The sequence below is a fragment of the Drosophila albomicans genome, chromosome 2L, assembly GCF_009650485.2.
Source record: "Drosophila albomicans strain 15112-1751.03 chromosome 2L, ASM965048v2, whole genome shotgun sequence".
In the NCBI taxonomy this organism is placed as follows: Eukaryota; Metazoa; Arthropoda; class Insecta; order Diptera; family Drosophilidae; genus Drosophila; species Drosophila albomicans.
In genome coordinates this window covers 28,265,988-28,287,085 of record NC_047628.2, presented here as the reverse complement: position 1 = coordinate 28,287,085, position 21,098 = coordinate 28,265,988, and the positions used below count along the sequence as shown (strand labels likewise).

At 38.2% G+C, this 21,098-nt stretch overlaps 2 protein-coding genes across 4 annotated transcripts; one reads left to right on the top strand and one right to left on the bottom strand.

Moving 5' to 3' along the window:
* The first annotated feature begins 5,332 nt into the window (after positions 1-5,332).
* Positions 5,333-7,337, top strand: LOC117565383 (protein escargot). The gene has a single exon (XM_034244460.2). It carries the CDS (start codon positions 5,493-5,495, stop codon positions 7,182-7,184), a length of 1,692 nt encoding a protein of 563 aa, XP_034100351.1. The 5' UTR covers positions 5,333-5,492; the 3' UTR covers positions 7,185-7,337.
* A 9,169-nt stretch (positions 7,338-16,506) lies between these two features.
* Positions 16,507-18,328, bottom strand: LOC117565384 (uncharacterized). Of its 3 annotated transcripts, none has more exons than XM_034244463.2 (4): positions 18,101-18,328; positions 17,914-18,046; positions 17,652-17,858; positions 16,507-16,529 (listed from the first exon to the last, which is right to left on the bottom strand). In XM_034244463.2, exons 1-3 carry the CDS (start codon positions 18,305-18,307, stop codon positions 17,674-17,676), a joined length of 525 nt encoding a protein of 174 aa, XP_034100354.1. In that variant the 5' UTR covers positions 18,308-18,328; the 3' UTR covers positions 16,507-16,529; positions 17,652-17,673. The 3 variants fall into 3 exon arrangements, with proteins under 3 accessions (XP_034100354.1, XP_051858498.1, XP_034100352.1); XM_052002538.1 differs by lacking the exon at positions 16,507-16,529 and adding an exon at positions 16,608-17,595; XM_034244461.2 differs by lacking the exon at positions 16,507-16,529 and adding an exon at positions 16,615-17,542.
* Between the last annotated feature and the right edge of the window lie 2,770 nt (positions 18,329-21,098).

Below are 21,098 nucleotides of genomic sequence, written 5' to 3'. Positions count from 1 at the left end.
TTGGGCAAACACCTGGCCCAAAGAGAGAGACGGAAAGAATTGTTTCAATGGCAGGCAGGCAAAAGGAATGATGAATGTGCTTGCGCAGATTGCACTCACCCCGTCTATGGCAGACAACTTGGCGCGCCGGCAAAAGCAGAAAACTGTAGCAAAATCTTTAAGAGAAGAGAAGAGGAGAGAAGCGAAGAAGGCAAGGTGTCAATTCTGGGAAATGTGCGCAGCGTGCGCGGCCCAAGCGAACAATGCACAACGCAGCGGGAGGCACACAACAACAACACCAAAAAAAAAGGCAACAAAATTGTTATGGTGACAATGACAATGACAATGCAGCCAGCTACGAATAGAGTGCAACACACATAACGAAGCGCAGACAACATTATTGTCATCTCGCTCTCAACATCAATAGAGAGGCACATGACCATTCGAGAAACTAGTGCACTGGGCTGTGGGAGAATCTCCTTCTTACCTTCTTCTTCTTCTTGTTCTGCTTCTGCTTCTCCTTCTGTGTGAGCGCTCCAATTTACAAAACGAAGCTCGAACTCTTCTTCCTCTTCTTCTGCTTGCTGTTCTTGCTCTTCGTTTGGCTGCTGCCCACTGGCAATTTGCATCTGCAGGCGTTGCACGCTTGAAATACTTGTTGCACATTGTTAGTCGCTGACTAGACTTTTATAATAGCACAGACATTATTTATTTTGTGAACAATTTGCATGCCAACAAACACGCCTGATTGCGAAAAAGCGTATTGTAAAAATGGCAATCGCTTGTATTCGCTTTTTTTGTTACAGTGTTGGAAGCTGTTAAAGGGAGCCAAACTTATCGATAAGCGATATTTGAAAAGCACGTCTTTTTAAAACAATAGTATAGAAAAATATTTGACTTCCAATCATAGGTTAGGTAGGACTTCCAATTAAAGGGTCTATTAATAAAAATATAGATAATTTTTCGATTATATTCATTCCATTTATTATTATATTAATTTATATAATTGTAATAATATTAGCTTCCCTTATAGACCAAGAAAAAAGATTTCCTTTTGAATGTGGATTTCACCCAAAATCTTTTTCTCGACTATCTTAGTGTTTTATGCTGTGGCAATTTAATTAAATTTATAAAAATTACAATTGATTTATTATTTGTACAATTAGTGATAGACTCTGTTATCGACCACAGCAAACTTTTCGATCAATAGTACTCGTTACACAATTACAATTAATTAAAGCGAAACTATAAAAAAAAGAAAGCGTACGCTGTCTTCGGCTGCGTTCTTTTGAAGGATGCATAAATAAAACACAAAAAAATCATATTCGAAAGCGTGTTAAATGATCATACGTGTATTTAAGCCATTTTTTCGGAATGCTGGTAAAACAAAAGCAAAAAAAAAAACGGAACAACAACAGTCATAACTTGGCCAAAGCCCTTGAAGGTACTAATCCTATTTTGCAGCAATGAAACAAAAATAATAAAACTCTTTTACGACACAAGCTCTAAAAAACAAGGAACTTGCCACGGCCACGTAGTCGAAGTCGAAGTCTCTGTCTGCGTCTGCAACAAATAACAAATTATTAACGACATTTTAAATACAACGTCTTTTGCGACCAAGAGTGAGAGCGAAAGGGGTCAACTGAAAAGTCTCGTCTTCGACTTCTTCTGCGTCTTCGACTCCTTGCAGGCAAACAGCACGAAGAGGAGCAGCAAAGACAACGGCGACAAGCGAAGACGCGACGCCTTTTAATGAGATTTGTCTGCTCCGAGATACATGAAAAACTCGTGTTTCTTTTGCATTTAAGCGTTTTAAGGACACGCAGCCACAAAAAAATACAAGTGAACAACGCTACAGACGAGTGTGATCGACTTTTAAATACCTGAACGTTGAATTTTAAGGTATTCAGTGAAATCTCACTTAATGGCATTGATGTTATGCGTAATTTTGACTTAAGTTTAGTAGCAAAGTCTATTTATGAATTGAGATGGACCTAAGGAACCTAAGCTCGACTTTAAGATAACTGATCATTTGATTTTAAATTATTCACCCAAATCTCACTTAGTGGCCTCGATGCTATGCATAATTTTCACTTAAAAAAGACTAGTAGTGAAGATATGATTATAAAAGAGTAAAACGCTTGGACCTAAAGGACCTAAGCTAGACTTTAAGATAACTGAACGTTCGAATTTAAATTATTCAACCAGATCTCACTTAGTGGCCTCGCCGCTATACGTAATTTTGACTTAAAAGCCATACTAACTTTAGTAACAAAGTTTGCACTAGATGAACTGAGAGTACAAGCCTTAGAACGTTGATAATATAATATATCAATGTATTTAAAATAATTACATTAGGAACAATATTAAAATCCCCATTGAAACTATTTGAATATTAAATTGACAGAGGAAGATGTCTAGAAATAAATCAGCTATTCAAGAATACTTATACTACAAGACACTAACTTATCATGCCCTTCTACCCTTTTGGGTACCGCGTATAACAAGGCAAACCCAAGCCAAGTCAACTGCTCTGAACTTAACTCACTTGTTTGGAGCATGAGCTCTGCATGAACAGCGGCGACTACGTGTGGCATTAACAAGTGTGCAATGCACTGTGTGTGCTGCAGTGATCTGCCTTATATTTTATGCCTCGAGTTGGCTGTAAAAATTGAAAATTACTTTTGCAACGGATCCCTTGAACTCCAACTCCAAGCCCTACCGCATTTGAAAGCTGAGACAATAATTGCACAGTGAAAATTACAATCGAGCACATTTTTATTGACTCTTCTTTTTTGGGGAGCAGACACGGATCTCTCTGTGTTTTGTGTAGCTGTAGCTGCACATCTCATGCACTCGATGAAAGTGCGTGCGACTTATGGAGATCTCTTGTGAACTTGCTGCAACCGAATTGGGACTGGAACTGGGACTTCTTCCATCTGGAATTGAGGACTGAGACTGAGCCTGGGACTTTAGCATCATGTGCACCCGCGGCGTTTACTTGCTGCCGAGATGAAAGTTTTCAGTTGTTCATCGGTTTTTTATTGATACATCGACGAAGCAGCCAGGATATTATGTCGAGAAATCCGGAATCTTCCTCCCCAAACATGACAGCCGAAATTGTTGTATATAAATTCCTACAGCTTAAATGCCACCCAAAAAGGGAACAAACCTTTCATCATAACATGTTTACATCGAGAGGCTGTTGCTTAATTAAGGGCATGCGAGAATGTAAATATATTAAATTATTTATTTGAAGCGGAAGAAATTGAAAATGAATAATGTATTGAAATTATGGCTTAATATTTATAAACTTTTTACTGTTGGTTTTTGAGAAAGGGAATAAGATATTTTAAGAATTAAAATTCTAAATAACCTAACTATTTAAGTGAAGTGAAGAACCTTTAATAATTAAGTTTTTGAGGAAGAGAATAACATATTTTAAAAAAAATTATGCCTGCTAAATAATTTAATTATTAAGGTGTCTTCACTTCATTTTAACAATAAAGGGATTGATCAAGCTACTATCCCTTAAAATATCTTATTTCCTTCAGAATTCCTTAGTCGACAATATAGAGTAGAATTCTTCACTTGATAGATTTTTACTACTCCAAGAGATTCAAATTTGAGGTTAGTTTAATTTTAAACAACATTTTCAATAGTAAATTGTCAAATGCTACGGGAACAGTTTCGAATTCAAATGTAAACTAATTAACTTGCACCTGTGGGTGGTCGACTGGTCCTTAGACATAGACTACAACTCAGAAAATTAGCTAACAAGATCATTAAATCTTTGTTAAACCGTCTTTCGAGCGTCGTCGTCTTCGTCTGCTGGCTGCCCAACGACGACGAACAGACATTAGAGCTGAAGACGCGGACTCGACTTGGACGACGACGGTGCGATAAGATAAGCGAGTGCAGTCTTAAAGGTCTCCTTCTCTTTTTCGCTTACCTGGCAACACACAGTACGTGGTCAGTTGACTCTGAACGTTGCACATGTTCATCTATTAATTTATGCTGGTGGTTTTGTGGATTTGGGCCGCAGCAGATAGCGTCTTAGGAGTAAACGTGGCTTCCTGGGAATCTGCAAACTGCACAGCAGTGGGCTGTGCATTTGATAAGCGGGCTAATTAAGTTAAATGTGCGCTTGTGTGTGGTCACAACAACAGTTCCAAGAAGCAAATGCGCAATTCTAGCAGGTTCCAAGCAGTTGCCCATCTCTGATTTATGGCTCATCACTAGCTTTGACACCTTGTGTTTTTTTATCAAACAACACAACACTGAAAGTGTTTGTAGTTATTTTAGTGTTGTGGCAGCCACTTGAGATGCATGTTTCTTTTAATTGTGCGCACATGGCGCATGCGTGTGGCCAGAGTGTCTAAATTTAGATTTCGTTTGTGGGTTAACCCTTGTTGTGCCCGCAGTCAATCAACAGGCGGCACTTTGGGTCTGTCTATTTCTGGTTGGGGTTCCGACTTAAGAGCATGCGACGCCAACTGAAACAAAGTGGAAACGAAACAAACAAAAGAGAAAAGCGACCGCTAAGAGAACATCATTTACGTTAAGCTGTTGTTGTTTGTCTCTTTGCGTAGAGTTTTATTGCCCCCAGCTGCAGTCCTTTGACAAATTGCGAGCTCATTATGAATTTCCAAGTGTTGTTACCTGCGTCCAGTCGGTGTCATTAAACATTATTACCTGGCAACCCTAAAGCGCAGGCAACTATTTTATGACGCTATAATCCAACACTGTTAATTTTGACATTCGCCAAAAAGCAACTGCAAATTGCCATTCACAGTCATCGATAAATCTGTAGCGTGGTTTAACACGTGCAACTGCAAATTGTCATTCACAGCTATCGATAAATCTGCATCGTAATTTAGCACGTGCTAAGAAAAAGTGTCGCAAGTTAGCAAAGTTCTTCGCTTTGTGCATATTAAGAGTGCAGTTTAAAGCATTATCAATTCAATTTGTGCGTAAGAGCGCGTTGATCTTGTTGGCGCTCTCTTAGGCAGCCGCGTTGGAGCCTCCACACTGAGGCAAACATAACGGCACTTCGTTGGGACAGCGGCGTTAGCGATTGGTGCAAGTGTACGCGCTCCACAGTACATAAAACATACATAAACGAGCGAGAACCGGTTTCAACGCGAGTCGCTGCGATTGGCCGCAGCAGCCAAAGCAAAACACACGCTATCAGCAGTCAAGCACACACACACACACGCAGACACCCCTGCCAGGTACAAGGGAGCATTGGCTGCTGCAGGTAAATTGCCTACTCTCTCGCGTGCTCTCTCGTCGCACGCTCTCTTGGACTCACGCTCTCTCTCTCTCGGTCTGCGCGCTGCGCTGAGCGGCTATAAAAGCGCGCTGCCAGCGACGTCTTGTTTCAGTTCTTCTCTTTCGTTCATTGCAACAGCAACACAAAACATACACACACACACAGAGCACTGCACTGCACACACAGCCACAGCGCAAAGTCAGTTGAGTTTTTCGTTCAGTTTCGTCAAGATTTTTGTATGTGCGCAACGCGATGTTTATGTGAAGACAATAATAAGAAACACAAGACCACAAAAAACAGTTCAATTGAAGTTTATAAAGTGACAATAAAAATAATAAAAAAAACAGACAAAATGCATACCGTGGAGCATATGCTAGTGGAAAAGAACTACAGCAAGTGTCCTTTGAAGAAGCGGCCGGTCAACTATCAGTTTGAAGCCGAGCCCGAGGATTTGTGTTTGAAGAAAAGCAGCCATGAGTCGACCACAACAACAACTACAACAGCTTCAGTGGAAGCAACAACAACAGCGACAAAAGTAACAGCTTCCTCCGAGGAGGAGCTGATCAATGTGAGCGATTGCTGCGAGGACGAAGGCGTCGATGTCGATCACACCGATGACGACGACGAGCACATGGACATCGAGCCCGAGGACGATGAGGATGACGACGATGTTGATTGCGTGAATGTGGAAGCCGATCCCAAACAGACACAAGCTGCCGCCTTGGCCGCTGCTGCCGCTGTGGCAGCTGCCTCCGCTGCGGCTGCTGCAGCCGCCTCGGTTGTGGTGCCCACACCCACATACCCCAAGTATGGCCTACAGCCATGGAACTTCCACATGTCGCCCTACACCGCCGAATTCTATCGCACCATCAATCAGCCACATCTTGCCGCAGCCGCTGCTGTGGCAGCTCCACTGCGTGCCGAACTTTTGTCGCCCAGCTCACCCTCGGATTCGTTGGGATCACTGTCGCCGCCACCACATCATTATCTGCATGGACGCGCCAGTTCGGTGTCGCCACCAATGCGCTCCGAGATGATCCATCGTCCGCAGCTCGGACGCCAGCAGCAGCAAAGTTTTCTGCCTTATCCCTCGTATCCGGCTGCGTACAGCGCCTTGGGCTATGCACATCATCAGACGCTGCATCCGCAACACCCGCAGCCACAGCATCATCATCATCACGCCCCCATTTCGCCTGCCTACTCCGAGAGCTCTTACTATTCCATGCGCAGCCTGACACCCGAATCAGCGGCCAGCTGCTGTTCGGTGCCCGAGGATCTGTCGCTGAAGCACAAACAAGCCTCGACGCTGCCACAGCCCGAGGTCTCCAGCACAGCATCAGCAGCAACCAGCTCCACCTCCTCCTCCTCTTCGTCATCGACAAATGGTTCGCCCAGCAAGAAGGACAAAACGTCGCCGCCTCGCTATCAATGTCCCGACTGCCAGAAATCCTATTCCACCTTCTCCGGCCTCACCAAGCATCAGCAGTTCCATTGCCCCGCCGCCGAGGGCAATCAGGTGAAAAAGTCCTTCAGCTGCAAGGATTGCGACAAGACGTACGTCTCCCTCGGAGCCCTCAAGATGCACATACGCACCCACACGCTGCCCTGCAAGTGCAACATGTGTGGCAAGGCGTTCTCCCGGCCGTGGCTGTTGCAAGGACACATTCGCACCCACACGGGGGAGAAACCCTTCAGTTGCCAGCACTGTCATCGCGCCTTTGCGGATCGCAGCAATCTGCGAGCTCACCTCCAGACGCACTCGGACATCAAGAAGTATTCGTGTGGCAATTGCTCAAAGACCTTTTCGCGCATGTCGCTGCTCACGAAGCACAACGAGGGCGGCTGTCCCGGTGGCAGCTCCAGTTCCAGTTCCAGCTCTGGTCCTGGCTCCAACTCTGAGCTATCCTATGGCGGTTATGCTGAGCCTTAGGCTCCATCATATCATCGCCGCCAACAAAAAAATGAAAACAAGTTGTACACAAGCCATGTTCCACCAAAAATTAGTTCCTAGCTCGAGAGTAAGCGTTTAAACGGCAGCTCCAAGACAACAACAAAAAAAGAAAAGAAAAAACCCCGGACACACACACGCACACACACTTAAAACACACCCAGTGAAGGATTTTATATTTTAATTTGTATTTTTCGCATAATTTTTCTTATTTTCTAGTCAACATTTTCTTTGAAAGAGAAAATTAAAAAAAAAAAACAAAACAAATGAATTGTTAATTTTCCTTAATTTTCATCAACAACTTTGAATTGAATATTATTTAAATTTAAACATATTTTGCGCGTGTGTGTGTGTGTCGCAATCCTAAGCCGAACTATTGTAAAGTATTTGCAAGTGTCCTGTACATAATGTATTACGCCCCGGCGTCTAACTTTAGAGTCTCTAAAGAGCAACAACACACACTCTCTATATCTCTTGTAACTTTAAATTTAGCTATAGAACAGAGAAATCTTCTATATCATAACTATATATATATATATATTTGTATCTCCTTTTATCATAGTATTTTAGATTGTAATGTTCGCTCTCTCTATACACTATATATATAATATGTATTTTTGATAAACTTTTGCATACATTGAAAATGTTCTATACTTATAAATTTTTGATATGAAAATGTTTTATAATTTTAAGTAATTTATTATAAACGGCAGCCAACAAGAAAACAGCAACAACAAAGCCGAAACAAATACAAAAACACTGAAAAAAAAACATAAAAAACAATTCTATTCATTTACATTTGAAATTCACAGCAAGATCAGCGGGCAACATTTAAAATGCAAAGTTGAATCCAATGGGAAAAATTTGTGAGAATTCTTGGATGAATTTGAAAGCAGACTCTTAGACTAGAAGACTTGTGATATGATGAAGTTGGAACTCAAATCCTTTTTATTAAGGATAAACTTAGATTTAAGGATATGATGAATGAGTAATAAATTCTTAGCAAGAAATCTGTAATATATTTCAAATTTAATAATTATTGAGAGACAAGTAAAGCTGCAAATATTTAAATGAATATAATTTGATTTTAAAATACAAAAAGATAATATATATTCAAAGAATTTAATAGAAAAAAACTACAAATTTGTTATTTATGTTTTTGTAGCTCAGAAGTTTTCTTATTCGTCATTTTTGAAGAGAAATGAAATGAAGAAATGCAAATGAAATGAAATCTTTTATATAGATTTCAAATAAAATATTTATTGAGGGGCAAGTAATGATGCACATTTTTAAATGAATTTTATTTGATTTTAATATTAAAAAAGTTACTACATCTCAAAAGCATTTAATAGAAGAAACTATTTAAAATTTAACGAATTTATTATTTACATTTGTAGCTCTGAAGTTGTATTTATCATTTTATGAATATTAAATTTTTCGTAATGAAATGTGCAAACAAATCTTTCATACGTTTTTCTTTAGAGACTACTAAGAATTCAAATATTTAAGTGAATTCCAATTGATTATAAAAATGAAAATCATCTAATAGGAAATGGGAAACCTTTTTCTAATGGAATCCATCGTCACATTGGATTTGCGCCCTTTCAATTGGAATTGAAAGTTGATCGCGGATGTTTGGTTGGTTCGATCGTCTTCTTCTCAATGAACTGTCAAGCGATTTACAACCAAGTTTACTTTTTGGGTCATGCTCCTCTTTCGTAAGCTTCATACGGATTTCAAATAAATATAAACAATCCGGCGATCCATCGCTCGATCGATCGATCGATCGGTAACGAAGCTTGCTCAGAGTCAATCAGCCAATCGCGACATTTTATTGCCTTCGCCAAGAGATTCAAACATTCAACGTTTGTTTACTGTTGTTGTTGTTGCTATGATTTTTTTTATATGCAACGCGGCTCATAAATTATATTTAAATTTCAGTGCACGTACTCAAGCGTACAATGTGAGCGTGATTGGATGAGGAGTGCTGGCGAGTTGCGAAGGGGAATGAATAGTATGGCAGGCAGGCAGGTAGTCACAAAATGGCAGTCACTAAATCAAATCGAAGCACACTCAAACACACATGGTTCAATAGTTAGAGAGGGAGAGAGATCTCCATCAACGTCTTATTAAACATAAACCTATTTTAATGAAAAAGATCAACACAAAATACGCAGATATATTACATTTCTTCATACGCGAAAAAGCAGCAAATCTAAAACGATCCCACCCGATCCCCATTCCCATCTTTCGATCCCGATCCAGAGCCATTGATGCGGAAAGAGAAATCAAAAGACGACGCGTCGCTCCACGGGCGACACTATTTCGGTTAAGTAACAACAACTGCGGCAAGTCGAAGCTTTTAATACCCTAACTATTGCAGATAAATAACAGCATGAGCTTATCTACGTTTTCCTTATGAACTTTTTAAGTGAATATATGATTAAGTAAAATAACAACATGAACTTATCTATGTATATCTCGTAAAATCTTATTCTTTTTAAATTAGAATGAAGAATTGTAATTCCTTTTCAAAGATTTGTGGATTTTTAATTTTTTCCTTCCTAACTCCTTTTTTAGACATTTATAATTTCATTTATTTGGTATAATATGCTTAAACAGACAATTGTTTTAGAGTTTTCCAATTACTACTTCTTAAAAGAAATAAAAGTATTTTCTTAACTTTTTAACATACTCAAATAAAAAGGTTGTCTAATACGGCTCTAATTCCTTGTGAGAGTTTTTTAAAATAATGTATTGAAAAGGAATCAAAACTCAGAGATTTTGTAGATCATTTTCTTATTGGTACTCACTTCTTAAGAGTAATAATCGTAGTATTTTATTGAGAGATTTTAAAATTCGCCACAGCTTTTAAAAAAGGTATTTGTTATATAGTTTTTGATTTGTTATTACTAGATTTTACAAAAAATATATTTTTACGAAAGTTTATGCTATCTTTAAATTTTTTTTTAAATTTTTGAATTCTTAAAATGTTTAGGAAAGTTTTTTTCAATTTGCAAATTATTATTGACTATTAAGTTTTATAGATTTAATAATATTTTGACATTTTTATAAAATATATTTTATTATATTTAACAATTTTCTTTTTCAGCTTATAGTTGTGGCTTCTGGCTTTCTTCGTTTCAAGGTAATTATCTTACTTAATTTATTTTGTTATCTCAGACTTAGGAGTAGAGGAAGAAAATATTTTTTAATGTGGTGGTTGGGTTCAATTTCTTTTTAATAATTGTAGAAACTTTAAACGATTTCAATTTCCTTATTGTTAATGCTACACTCGCATATTTAAGTAATTCCCAAATTAAAGTTATCCTAAACAGTTAGAGTATAAAATATGGGTGCGTTCTCTACTACGAAGCAAACTCATTATCGAGATCAATTGATCGCCCAGGCGGAGACCAGGTTAGGCCCATGCCTCATATGTGTGTGTGTGTGTGTGGATCACTTCCCCATCCCAACCCCAACCAAACCCTCTTCGCTGCCCTCCCAAACGAAAACCCAAAAGGTAAACAAACGACTGAGACTCGAACTACGACAATTGTTGCCAAATTAGATCATCAGCAGGCAGCAGCAGCGGCAGCCACAACAACAACCAGTCTGGATAGTCAAGTCTCCAAGCTCGATTCCAGCTCCTACTCCAAAGTGCAACTCCAGGCAACGGCTCACGTGTGCTGTATAGAGAGATGGCAGCTCAGCGATCGTTGAGCAAAAACTCGACGTAAATATATGAAATTAATATGCACGCATTTCGTGGCTCGCCTCCGACAGTAGAGTTTCTCTCTCTCTCTCTCTTCTTGCCCCTCGCTAGTGCAACACTCAGGTTACCAGAGGAAGCAGAGAAGGGGAAGGGGAAAGGGAAGAGATCAACTGGCAAGCTGATCGTGCTGCTGCTTTCTTGCACAAACAATTTGCAAACGATTTCTAATAAGCGTCTTAAATTGTAACAAAATAGACGCGCATTTAGGGCCTTTTGTGGCTGGCAAACTGGCGATAACAAAGACCCAACAACGGCTATAAAAAATAGTCGAAAACATGGCCAACAGAGGGTATCAAAAGGTGGCCATCCTCCCCCCGGTTTATGCCCTGCTTGTTAGCTCGTTCGTTGCCCGTTGTTCGCTTTGTGTGCGCCAAATTTCGCGCTTGATCGGTGAATTTTCTGACTTGGCCAATTGGCAGTGGAGTTTGGTCAATGATGATTTTTGGCTGTTCACAGTGATAGATGAAGGATGGCTCAAGTTTATGATTGATCAGCTTTGCAATTTAAGTGATTTAAGGGCGCAGAAGAGGGCGTGGTAAAGTTTTAAAGCAGGGAAAAGCTGTTTAGATGACAATACTTTAATGTAGCCAAATTTGGTAGCTGTAGCTTGTAAAGTTGTTGAGATCTAGGTGTTTTTATCGAGGGACAGACAGAACGACGGATTTTTTTTATAAGGCGTTACTTTGTAGCATTGCTCTAATTTCTGGGCTTCTGCTCCCGAATTTCAGCTCCAGCTTTAGTTAAAGCTGCAGCTCCAATTCCAACTCCAGTTGCAACTTCAATCCAAGCTTTAGCTCCAGCTCCAGCTCCTCAAGTCGGAGCGATCGCGCAAAAAAGCACACTTCGTCGTGACAAACAAAATGCTCACGTTTATCGCAGACAAAAGATCTCAATTTTTACGCTAAATTTCATTCCTTTTTTTTTACTTTGCTGTCTCTGCTGTTTGGTTTTTTGTCCCTCTTTCAGTTGGGGGCTGCCTCATTTGGGCTGGATCTCTGCTCTGCTCTGGTTCGGTTTGTTTTGTAGGGTGTCCCGGCTGCTGGGGTGCTTGTTGGGGGCAGTCTTTTGTTTGTTGGAAAGTTTGCTTCTTTTTTTCATTTTGTGCAGTTTCAGTTTTTGGCTCGTTAAAAAAATTTTAAATTCGTAAAAAAAGCGAAATGACAAAAACAGGAAAAGAGGGGTAAAGAGAGGGCAGTTAGTCAATTGTTGTTGTTTAATCTTTGCATATTCATAAAGCGCAATCTGTTTACCATTTTGTTGTCGTTGTCTTTTGACTTTTCGCTGCTTTATTATGGCCCCAAAAAATCGGTTGTCGTCAGGCTTATCAGTGAAGTGGACAGTGAGGGAGAAGGGAAAGAGGGGAAGCCAGCTGCAATTGCAAAACATCAGCAAAAGCGATATTAACTTATTGCTAAACTGCTTTTGTTTGCAGAGGTTTCCAGCAAGAATTGCAGCTGATGGCAATCTGGTAGCTAGAGAGAGAAAGAAAGAGGGAGGGAGAGGAGGAGAGAGAGAGAGAGCGAACTGTGGGCCAAGTGCATTTCACACAAAACGTGCAAATAATAACACCATCTCCATCAGCGTCTAATGATCTACGCCATGCTGTAGTTGTTGTCCCACTCACGCACACACACACACACATACACATATACAACAAAACTTGCGAGACAATAAAACGCGTTAACTGCTGTTTGTTGTTTGCCTGCACAATTGTTGGCTGCGAGCCAAGTTTTGTTTTGTTTGTTTCCTCTCTCGCCCCTTTGACTTGACTTAGCCAATGCCAATATTGCACGCTACGCAGCCAAAGCAGCTAACTAATTGGCGAAACAGCAGCAACAACAACAACTACAACTAATACAACAACAATGGCTAAGCCGCCAACTAGCCATAGCTAAAGCTAAAGCCAAAGCAGGTTGCCTATGTATTAGTGTGCATGAAGATGATATCGTGTTGTCGTTCAGCTCACGCACTAGCCATTACACTAGCTCTCTCTCTCTCTCGCTCTCTCTTGCTTACTCGCTCTTTGCATGCTCTCTCTCGCTAGCTTTGCGTTTGGCCAACCAAAGCGAGGCGCGCTCGCTTCCCCCACACAAAAAAAAAAACACTTGCTTGTGTTGTTGGCTTGGCTACTCTACGCTTAAAAGCCTCAACAATTTGTCGTGTTGAGCGTGACGTCTGAATAATTAATTAATATTATGAATAATATGCAAATTGTTCTACTTAAATTCTCAATTTGTTTTACAAACATGTTGCGTATTCAAATATAATTAGGCAGTTTTTTGATTAACCAAGACGTAGAATTAAATATAATGTGGAGAATTTATACAAATTTAGCCAAAAGATTAGAACTAAGCAATTTAAATAAAATGTGAACAAAATATCTAAATAATTGTATTGAATAACTTAATTAAATAGTTGTCAATAGTTGTAAACATATTTCGCCTTCCTAAATGACTTTTTAAAACAACTTTTAACAATGAAAAGGTTAAGTTAGGAAACTTAGAAGGCTGCAATTTTAGATAGCCTAAGATTGAAATTATGTCTATTAATTATCAAATCTTGTACAAATCTTGTTACAAAGAAACTGTTTCTCTTGGCAGACTGACTGAGTTAAGAAGCATCCATCAATACATAATCAATATGGTAAGAGTTGAAAGGTAGCTAATTCTTATATGTCTTAACCAGAAAGAGAAGTTTTCAAGTTAATTTTCAAAAGCTGTTAAAATATTTCTTGTGTCAAACTTCGTTTTTTGAATGTCCGACTGATTCAACAACCAACCAACCGATATCCAAAGTAATAAGGGTTAGAAGGCTTGAGTTACAGAACTTCAATAATATAAAAATCTTTTGAAATAGTTGTCAACAGTTTTAGAACAATTTAAGGACTGATTTATTTAAGTAAATATTATTAACGATCAATACAAAAATAGTTTTAAATTATGATGATTGATTGACTGTTTTAAGTACTATCAATGCACAGCCGGAATGGTAAGAGCTAGAAGGCTATTTTGATTCTATACAGCTGTGCTCTTTAAAATAGCAGCACGACAAAAGCACATTCCTTTTTGTTAGTTGGATTGCTGGCACATAGTTAGTTTTTCAAAAGAGCATTACACAGTCGACTTGCATTTTGTTGTATACAACTTACAACACAAATTAGCGAAAATTGTCAAAACAAAATGCAGGAAATAAAGAAAAAGTGTTGTTGTCGTGCAGATGCTGTTGCTGTTGTAGTAGCAGTTGTTGTGCTGTTTATTGTTGCACTTCGTGCGTTGCACATTTTGTGTTATCTATGAAACAATAAGATTTGTTTATGACAATAATTTAAGTTTTTATGCAGACACAAAACATGTTCTCGTCAATTGTTATCCCTGTGAGCGCGACACCCTAATCTCACAATTTTGGTCCCCACCTGGACGCGTCGCCAACTCTCACGGCAAAGTCTTGACCCCAAAAAAGAGAGAAGAGAAGGAAAAACACTCATTAAGAATCACAGCCTGCTTCTCAGGCTCGCAACTTTTGAGGTGCAGTGAACTCTCATAAAGAACACGACACATTTCAAATGGTATTCATATACATATATGAGAAAGATGCCGCTGCTCCATTTCCTACAGCTCAAATTACCGAAAAAAAAAAAAAACCGAAAGCAGGAAAAGAACCTGTTCATCGACATCGGATTTGTTGCCTTCCCTCCCTCCCTCACTCTCTTCCACACTCAAGCGTGGGCATGCATCTAGTTAGCTACCTAAGGCAACCTCAAAAAACATGTGAGTGCATATCCAAGCTGAGTCAGCAGGAGTCGGGAGACAGGAGAAGAACATGCTGACAAGAGCAAATCAACGTTCGACGGGGTCATGGGAAAATTTCCTGTAGAATCGGAAGTGAAACCGTTGCAGGATATGCTCTGAGCGTGTTTATTTTTAACTAATGCCATTCGCTGTCTCATATTTATGTTAATTTTGTCAAACATAACAGAAATTTTTGATTAATGCAACGCACCTTGGACAGCTGCGAGACTTTTGAGTAGAGGAGAGAAGAAGAAACATCTCTGTGGATACTTCTTGACACTCATTCGACTGGGGAGGCCACTTAAAATATTTGCTAGCAAACGTAACAACGGCAACGGGCACATGTCCAAATTGATGCCCTGGGGCATTGCTTTTGCTTTGGCCATAGCCAAAAATGGTCTCATTTGCGAACGCTAAATTCAAATTGTTATGATCCGTAAATGTCAAAAAATTGTAACCGAACTTTGTCTTTTGCAATTCAAATGTAGCAACTGGAACTCCCCCTTCTTCTTCTGTTCCGATGATTCATGCCACATGGCGGGGGGCACTTGTTGTTTCTGTTGTTGTTTGGTGTATTCAAGGTCCATTATCCAAGTGCGGACCATAAATATCGCCAGCTCAGCTCGGCCCATGGGCTCTAAGACACCAACTTCAATTCGAACTCTAACTCATGGGTTTCTCTTTGTGTGCTGCTTCTGGAACTTTCTTCTTCGATCAAATGAAATGCTCCTTAAGCTTAATTGTCTCTCTTTTTCATCTTCTTTGCTACTCTTCTCCCCCATCTCTTCACTGTTTTTTTGCTTCAATTTTTTACTCATTTAGCAAAGCTGAGGGCGGGGTTGCGGTCATTTGCCCAAAGAGATATTCAAATGCTATCAAAATATGTTCGCTATTTGTTACTGCTGCCGCACAGTGTGGCGAAATGCATTTACTTTGAGTAACAAACGTTATTTACTATTTTTCTCCAACTGAAATTTTAAATAGCTTCTTTGTAAAAACATTAAGAAAAGCTAATGCTAACAAGAATTAAAAAAAGACTTTTACTAAATTTTTATTTTCATAGAACTAAATTATGTATTTTAAAAAGTTCTATAATTCTATATTTACGAAAAGAGTGGTAAATAATCTCATCCATGAGAAATATGGGCGACGTTATCTAAAGTAAAACAAAAACCTATATAAAAACTTTTATTATTTTGAGTAAAGATTCCTTTAGCTTTTGATCAGTTTTTAAATTATTGTTCCGAGTATGGTATGAATGATTTTGGAATTATTTTTCTGCTTAAAGATAATTTCAAAAATCATCGAATTCGTACGCAATCTATCAAAATTATCGATTTTATATGTTTTTTCTTAAAAAAGAAAAGGTTCCTTTAATCAATCCTAGCTCTTAATATATAATAAGACTAATCCAGAGCTATAAGAATAACTTATAGTTAATTTTAAAATTATTGTCAAAAACAAATTCCGCCGTATTCCCATATCTTTCTTGGATATGATAATTTACTATTAATTTCTGAAATATAGAGTTATAGAACTTTTTTAAAGATTTTAGTTCTAAGAAATTAAAAATTTCTTTAGTAAATTTAAATTACTACTAATATAGGGTAAAATTTGTTGTCAAAACAAATTTCTTAGTTTACAATATGTTTTGTAGTATGTAAAATTTTAATTACAAGCCTGTTTTCATTGCCCTTGCTCCACTGTGGATCGTGCAAATAGCTTCAATATTTACACTGACTTTGGCTTCATTTCAATCAAGAACTATAAAGAAAAGGAGGCAAATGATAGAAGAGCAGTTAAAGAAGAAGTAGGAAAGAAAAAAAAACCGGGGGCAAAGTATTCGACATTTATTTTAAATATTATTTTTTCCAAAGACGTGAAATTGGTTTGTCGATTGTTTATGCATTTTGTAGTCGCACTTGGCCAGAAAAGAAATGCCAGAAGAGTGGACGACAAATAGGCGGGCACATTTCAAATGGTGAGGTGAATAGAATTCTGGTCCGAAAAGCGGCACTCCATCATCATAAACAATAATAGAGACCATAACAAACGCTTGGACTTCAAACTCCAAACCGAGAGAAAAAAAAAGTGAGCGCGAGCCAAAAGACAAGTGGGCAAAAGAGGTGGAAGAGGGGAGAGGGAGGTGGGAGGGCACATCAAAAAGCGATTTCATTTACTGTGCACCCGTTGGCCATTTGACGTGAATGTGAATCAATGTCGAAGGCAGCCGAAAACTGAAAACTCAAAATGATTTGAATTGTCTTTGCCGATGCAGCTGTTGTTGTCGTTGTTTTCGTTGTTTTGGGCCACGCACCCCCGCCAACAACAAATATAATTTGGCCAAGATTGTAGTTGGCAGCTGCCGCAGTCGCTTTCCATCGTTGCTGCACATCGTTATGGCCCCGTTGTCATAATCAAAAGCGTTATCTGGTAGCTAACAGCCGCATAATTTCAAGTGCCTCTCGAATGAACCGAACTCCAAGTGGATTTGCGGTTGCCTGGCTGAGAAATCAACACGTTCCACGTCTTCTTCGCAGCTCTCAGTGTGTGGATGGTAATTACGAGCTGACTCCGAAATGAAAAAGTTGAACCTCTGCTGCTGTTTTGTAGAAGAGACTCTCTAGCGCATATATGTATGTGTATAATGACAATAAAGAAATTATAACAATAATAAACTAATGGTGGAAAAAATGGTATGCGCCGAGAGACTTTCGCCTTTTGTGGCATATCCGATTACCTGCAACAGAGCAACTGCGCAGCCCTCTGGCCATTGCCTTGAACGATAGAAAGATGGAAAGAAAGAAAGACAGACAGACAGATACTCATACTGACTCTTTTGGTTAAGAGGAGTGGAAAGGGGGGCTGAGAGACAGATCAGATTACCTGTTGCTACTGTTGCTTTGCATTAGGTTGCAGTGTGTCTAGTGATTTTTACAACTCGATCTTCAGATTTCATCGATGGATTATAGCTATGCGGATTTTTCTGCAAGTTCCGGGATTGTATATACTCCAAATCTCTCATATAATCCTCCACGTAGCCCAGCTCATCGTAATACGAATTGATCAGCATTAGTGAATACGTTATGAGATCTGAAATAAACAAAACTTATCCCAATAAAAAGTCTAGAATTAAAGATTAACTTACACAAGGATAACACCAAGAGAATCAACCATTTTAGACTGTTTAGCACAGCGCTTAGATAGAAATAATATCCAACATTGAAAATAAAACTAAGCGGGATAAGAATTTGCCAAATTAACAGCATCTGACGACTTCGCTAAAAATGTATAAATATTAGTTTGGAAATTTGGATTTAATATTAAAAACTCACCTGATACAAACCGTAACTCACAAAGAGAAACGAAAAGAATTCGAAAAGCCTTTCGATGGCCGCCAAGATTGCAATCCAATTGGACATATCAAAGTCAGCTACCATGGGCACATGCAAGCTAAATATGACAAAAATCATGTTCGTTATTGTCACCACAAAACATCCAGTGCGCAGCTCAAAGCGATTCAAAAAAGTATCAAAAATCATTCTGACTTTATAAAAAGATGTATTGAATTGTTTTAGACAATTTAATGTAGATAATCTAGCTAGCTTGGATGAGCTGAAAGTGATTGAAATAAACTTAACATATGTGATATTCTATAAAGTAAAGTAATTGAAAATATATGCAATGTATTACGCATATGTTTTCCACATTTTTGGTATGCATCAAAATTATCTATGATACATTTTAAAACCTACCATATAAAAGGGTATTTTAGGATTTTTTCAGTTTTTGAATACATTTCTTCAACATGACTTTTAACAGTTTCCAAATGATCACTGAAATTAGTTTCATTTATTTGTGCCTAATAGAAACTATAAGTTCTAGGGTCCAAAATGGGAAAGTCAGATTTTCTAAAATTAATTTTGGCTAAAAGAGGAAAATATTAGAAAAGTGTGCTTCCAGTTTTGCAATACACAACAAATAAGATGCGGTATTATTCAAATACTGAAATATATCAAATTCTATGTTTTTGGTATATTGATAAAAACTATATCCAAAATATACCATTGATTCAAAATATGACATTCCAAATATACCACAGACTGCAAAATATACTATCCAAAATATACCATAGAGTGCAATATATACCATAGAGTACCAAATATACCATAGACTGCACATTATGCTATTGAAAATATATCATAGACTGCTAAATATACTATTCAAAATTTACCATAGACTGCAAAATATGCTATCCAAAATATACCATAGAGTGCAATATATACCATGGAGTACAAAATATACTATCTAAAATATACCAGAGTACAAAATATACTATCCAAAATATACCGTAGACTGCACAATATACTATTCAGAATATACCATAGAGTACAAAATATGATATTTAAAATATACCATCGAATGCATAATATACTATTCAAAATATACCACAGACTTCAAAATATGATATTCAAAATATACCATAGAGTACAAAATATATCAGTTTATTAGCCAAAGCAACTTAGACTAGCATTAAGTAAGCGTTTTCCCTCATACAAAAGTATTTCTTAAATAACTTTTATTCTATAAATATGTGTGTTCATTTTGCCTTACCTCAGATGCACGCATAGAAGTTAATCCACCCAGTTTGAGCATGTCATTTGAAGGGTATAATGAAATTTTGCACGTGAGGCGCGTGCAAAGGCGCAGCCTTTGTTGTTGTAGTTGTTGTTATTGTTGTGGCTGTAAGTTAAGCGTTGGGTTGGTTAAAATTTCACTTGGTGTTCATTTAAGGAAATGTCGAGAAATGTCCATTTTGGCAAACGGTTCGGCGCTATTTCCTTAAAAGATTTTTTCAACGCCATGGCAAATGGAATTGTGGGTGAAAAGTTCAAATGTCAGACTCAAGACTTTCAAACAAAAGGTAAAAGTTATACAGAAAGAGAGACAGCAATAGCAACAACAATAACAAATACGAAACAAACAAATAAAAGCCGTAAAAGAATTGCCAATGATTTTTTATGCAAATCATAAATCAGGCATTGAGACATAGAAATGGAATAGAGATGGAAGCGAGCAAAGCGCAAAGTGATTGGAATGACAGAGCGTTTGACTGACTGACTGAGTGAGTGACTGATTGACACATTGAGCGGACTCTCTGAATCATTGGCCAAAAGATTTTGCACACTTTCCAGTTCCAGTTTTTGCAGTTATCCCGAAATAATTAACACAAAAGAAGCGTTCCGAGTCTGGGGCCCGTTAATTAATTTTAACATGGTTTAATTTCATGCACGCACAAAAGAAATCTTCGGGTGGTATTTTTTTGGGGCCAGTGATCCATCTCAACTGAGTTCCATCTTTAACTTGAGATTGAGACCTGTTTTGCGGTTGACCTGGCATCATTAACACCCCAACTCCGATTCCAATTCCAATTCGAACTCCGATTCCGATGACGAACTCTCCGGCTTCAGCCATGCGGCAAGTGGGTTTCAATAGAAATTAGCAAATGTGTCGCATCATTAGCCACAAAGCCTTGGCTCGGAAGACTCTCAAATGCTGTTGCTGCTGCTGTGGCATCTTCTGCCCTTTCTTTCCCCTTCCCCTGTCTCTCTCGTTGTCATTCGATTTCGTTCGTTGTCTTTTTTGCGGTTTTTGGCGCCGGATTAGCTTGAGGATGCGGGCACAATAATGTTGTTGTTTATTTATTTCGAACTTGTTGTCTATCTGCATAAAATTTCACCTGAAGCCGTTTATTTTTGGTCTCTCTCTCTCTATTATATAACTCTTTTTGGGTTGGGTAGGTGTTAGCGATTGATCGTCAATGATTTATTGAGTTATGACAGTGGGTTAAGTTGTGTGGCCAAAGTGTTTATTTTGCAGATGGAAGTGCCAAAAATATACGTGAGGAGCAAAAAACACTTGTCTTGAGTGAGTGAAAGAAGAGTGAAAAGTTGGCATCAAAAAATATACTAAAATTATTAAAGTAAATTCTTGGCATCAAAAAATCACTGAAATTGTTAAAGCAAATTCTTATCCTAAGACTGAAAAGTTAGTTTCGAAAAATCACTGAAATGATTAAAGCAGATTCTTATCTTGAAGCCTGAAAAGTTGGTATCAAAAAGTATTGAAATTATTAAAGCAAATTTTTATCCTAAGAATGAAAAGTTGGCTTCGAAAAGTCACTGAAATTATTAAAGCAAATTCTTATCCTAAGAATGAAAAGTTGGCTTCGAAAAGTCACTGAAATTATTAAAGCAAATTCTTATCCTAAAGACTGAAAAGTTGACATCAGAAAATCACTGAAATTATTAAAGCAAATTCTTATCGTATAGA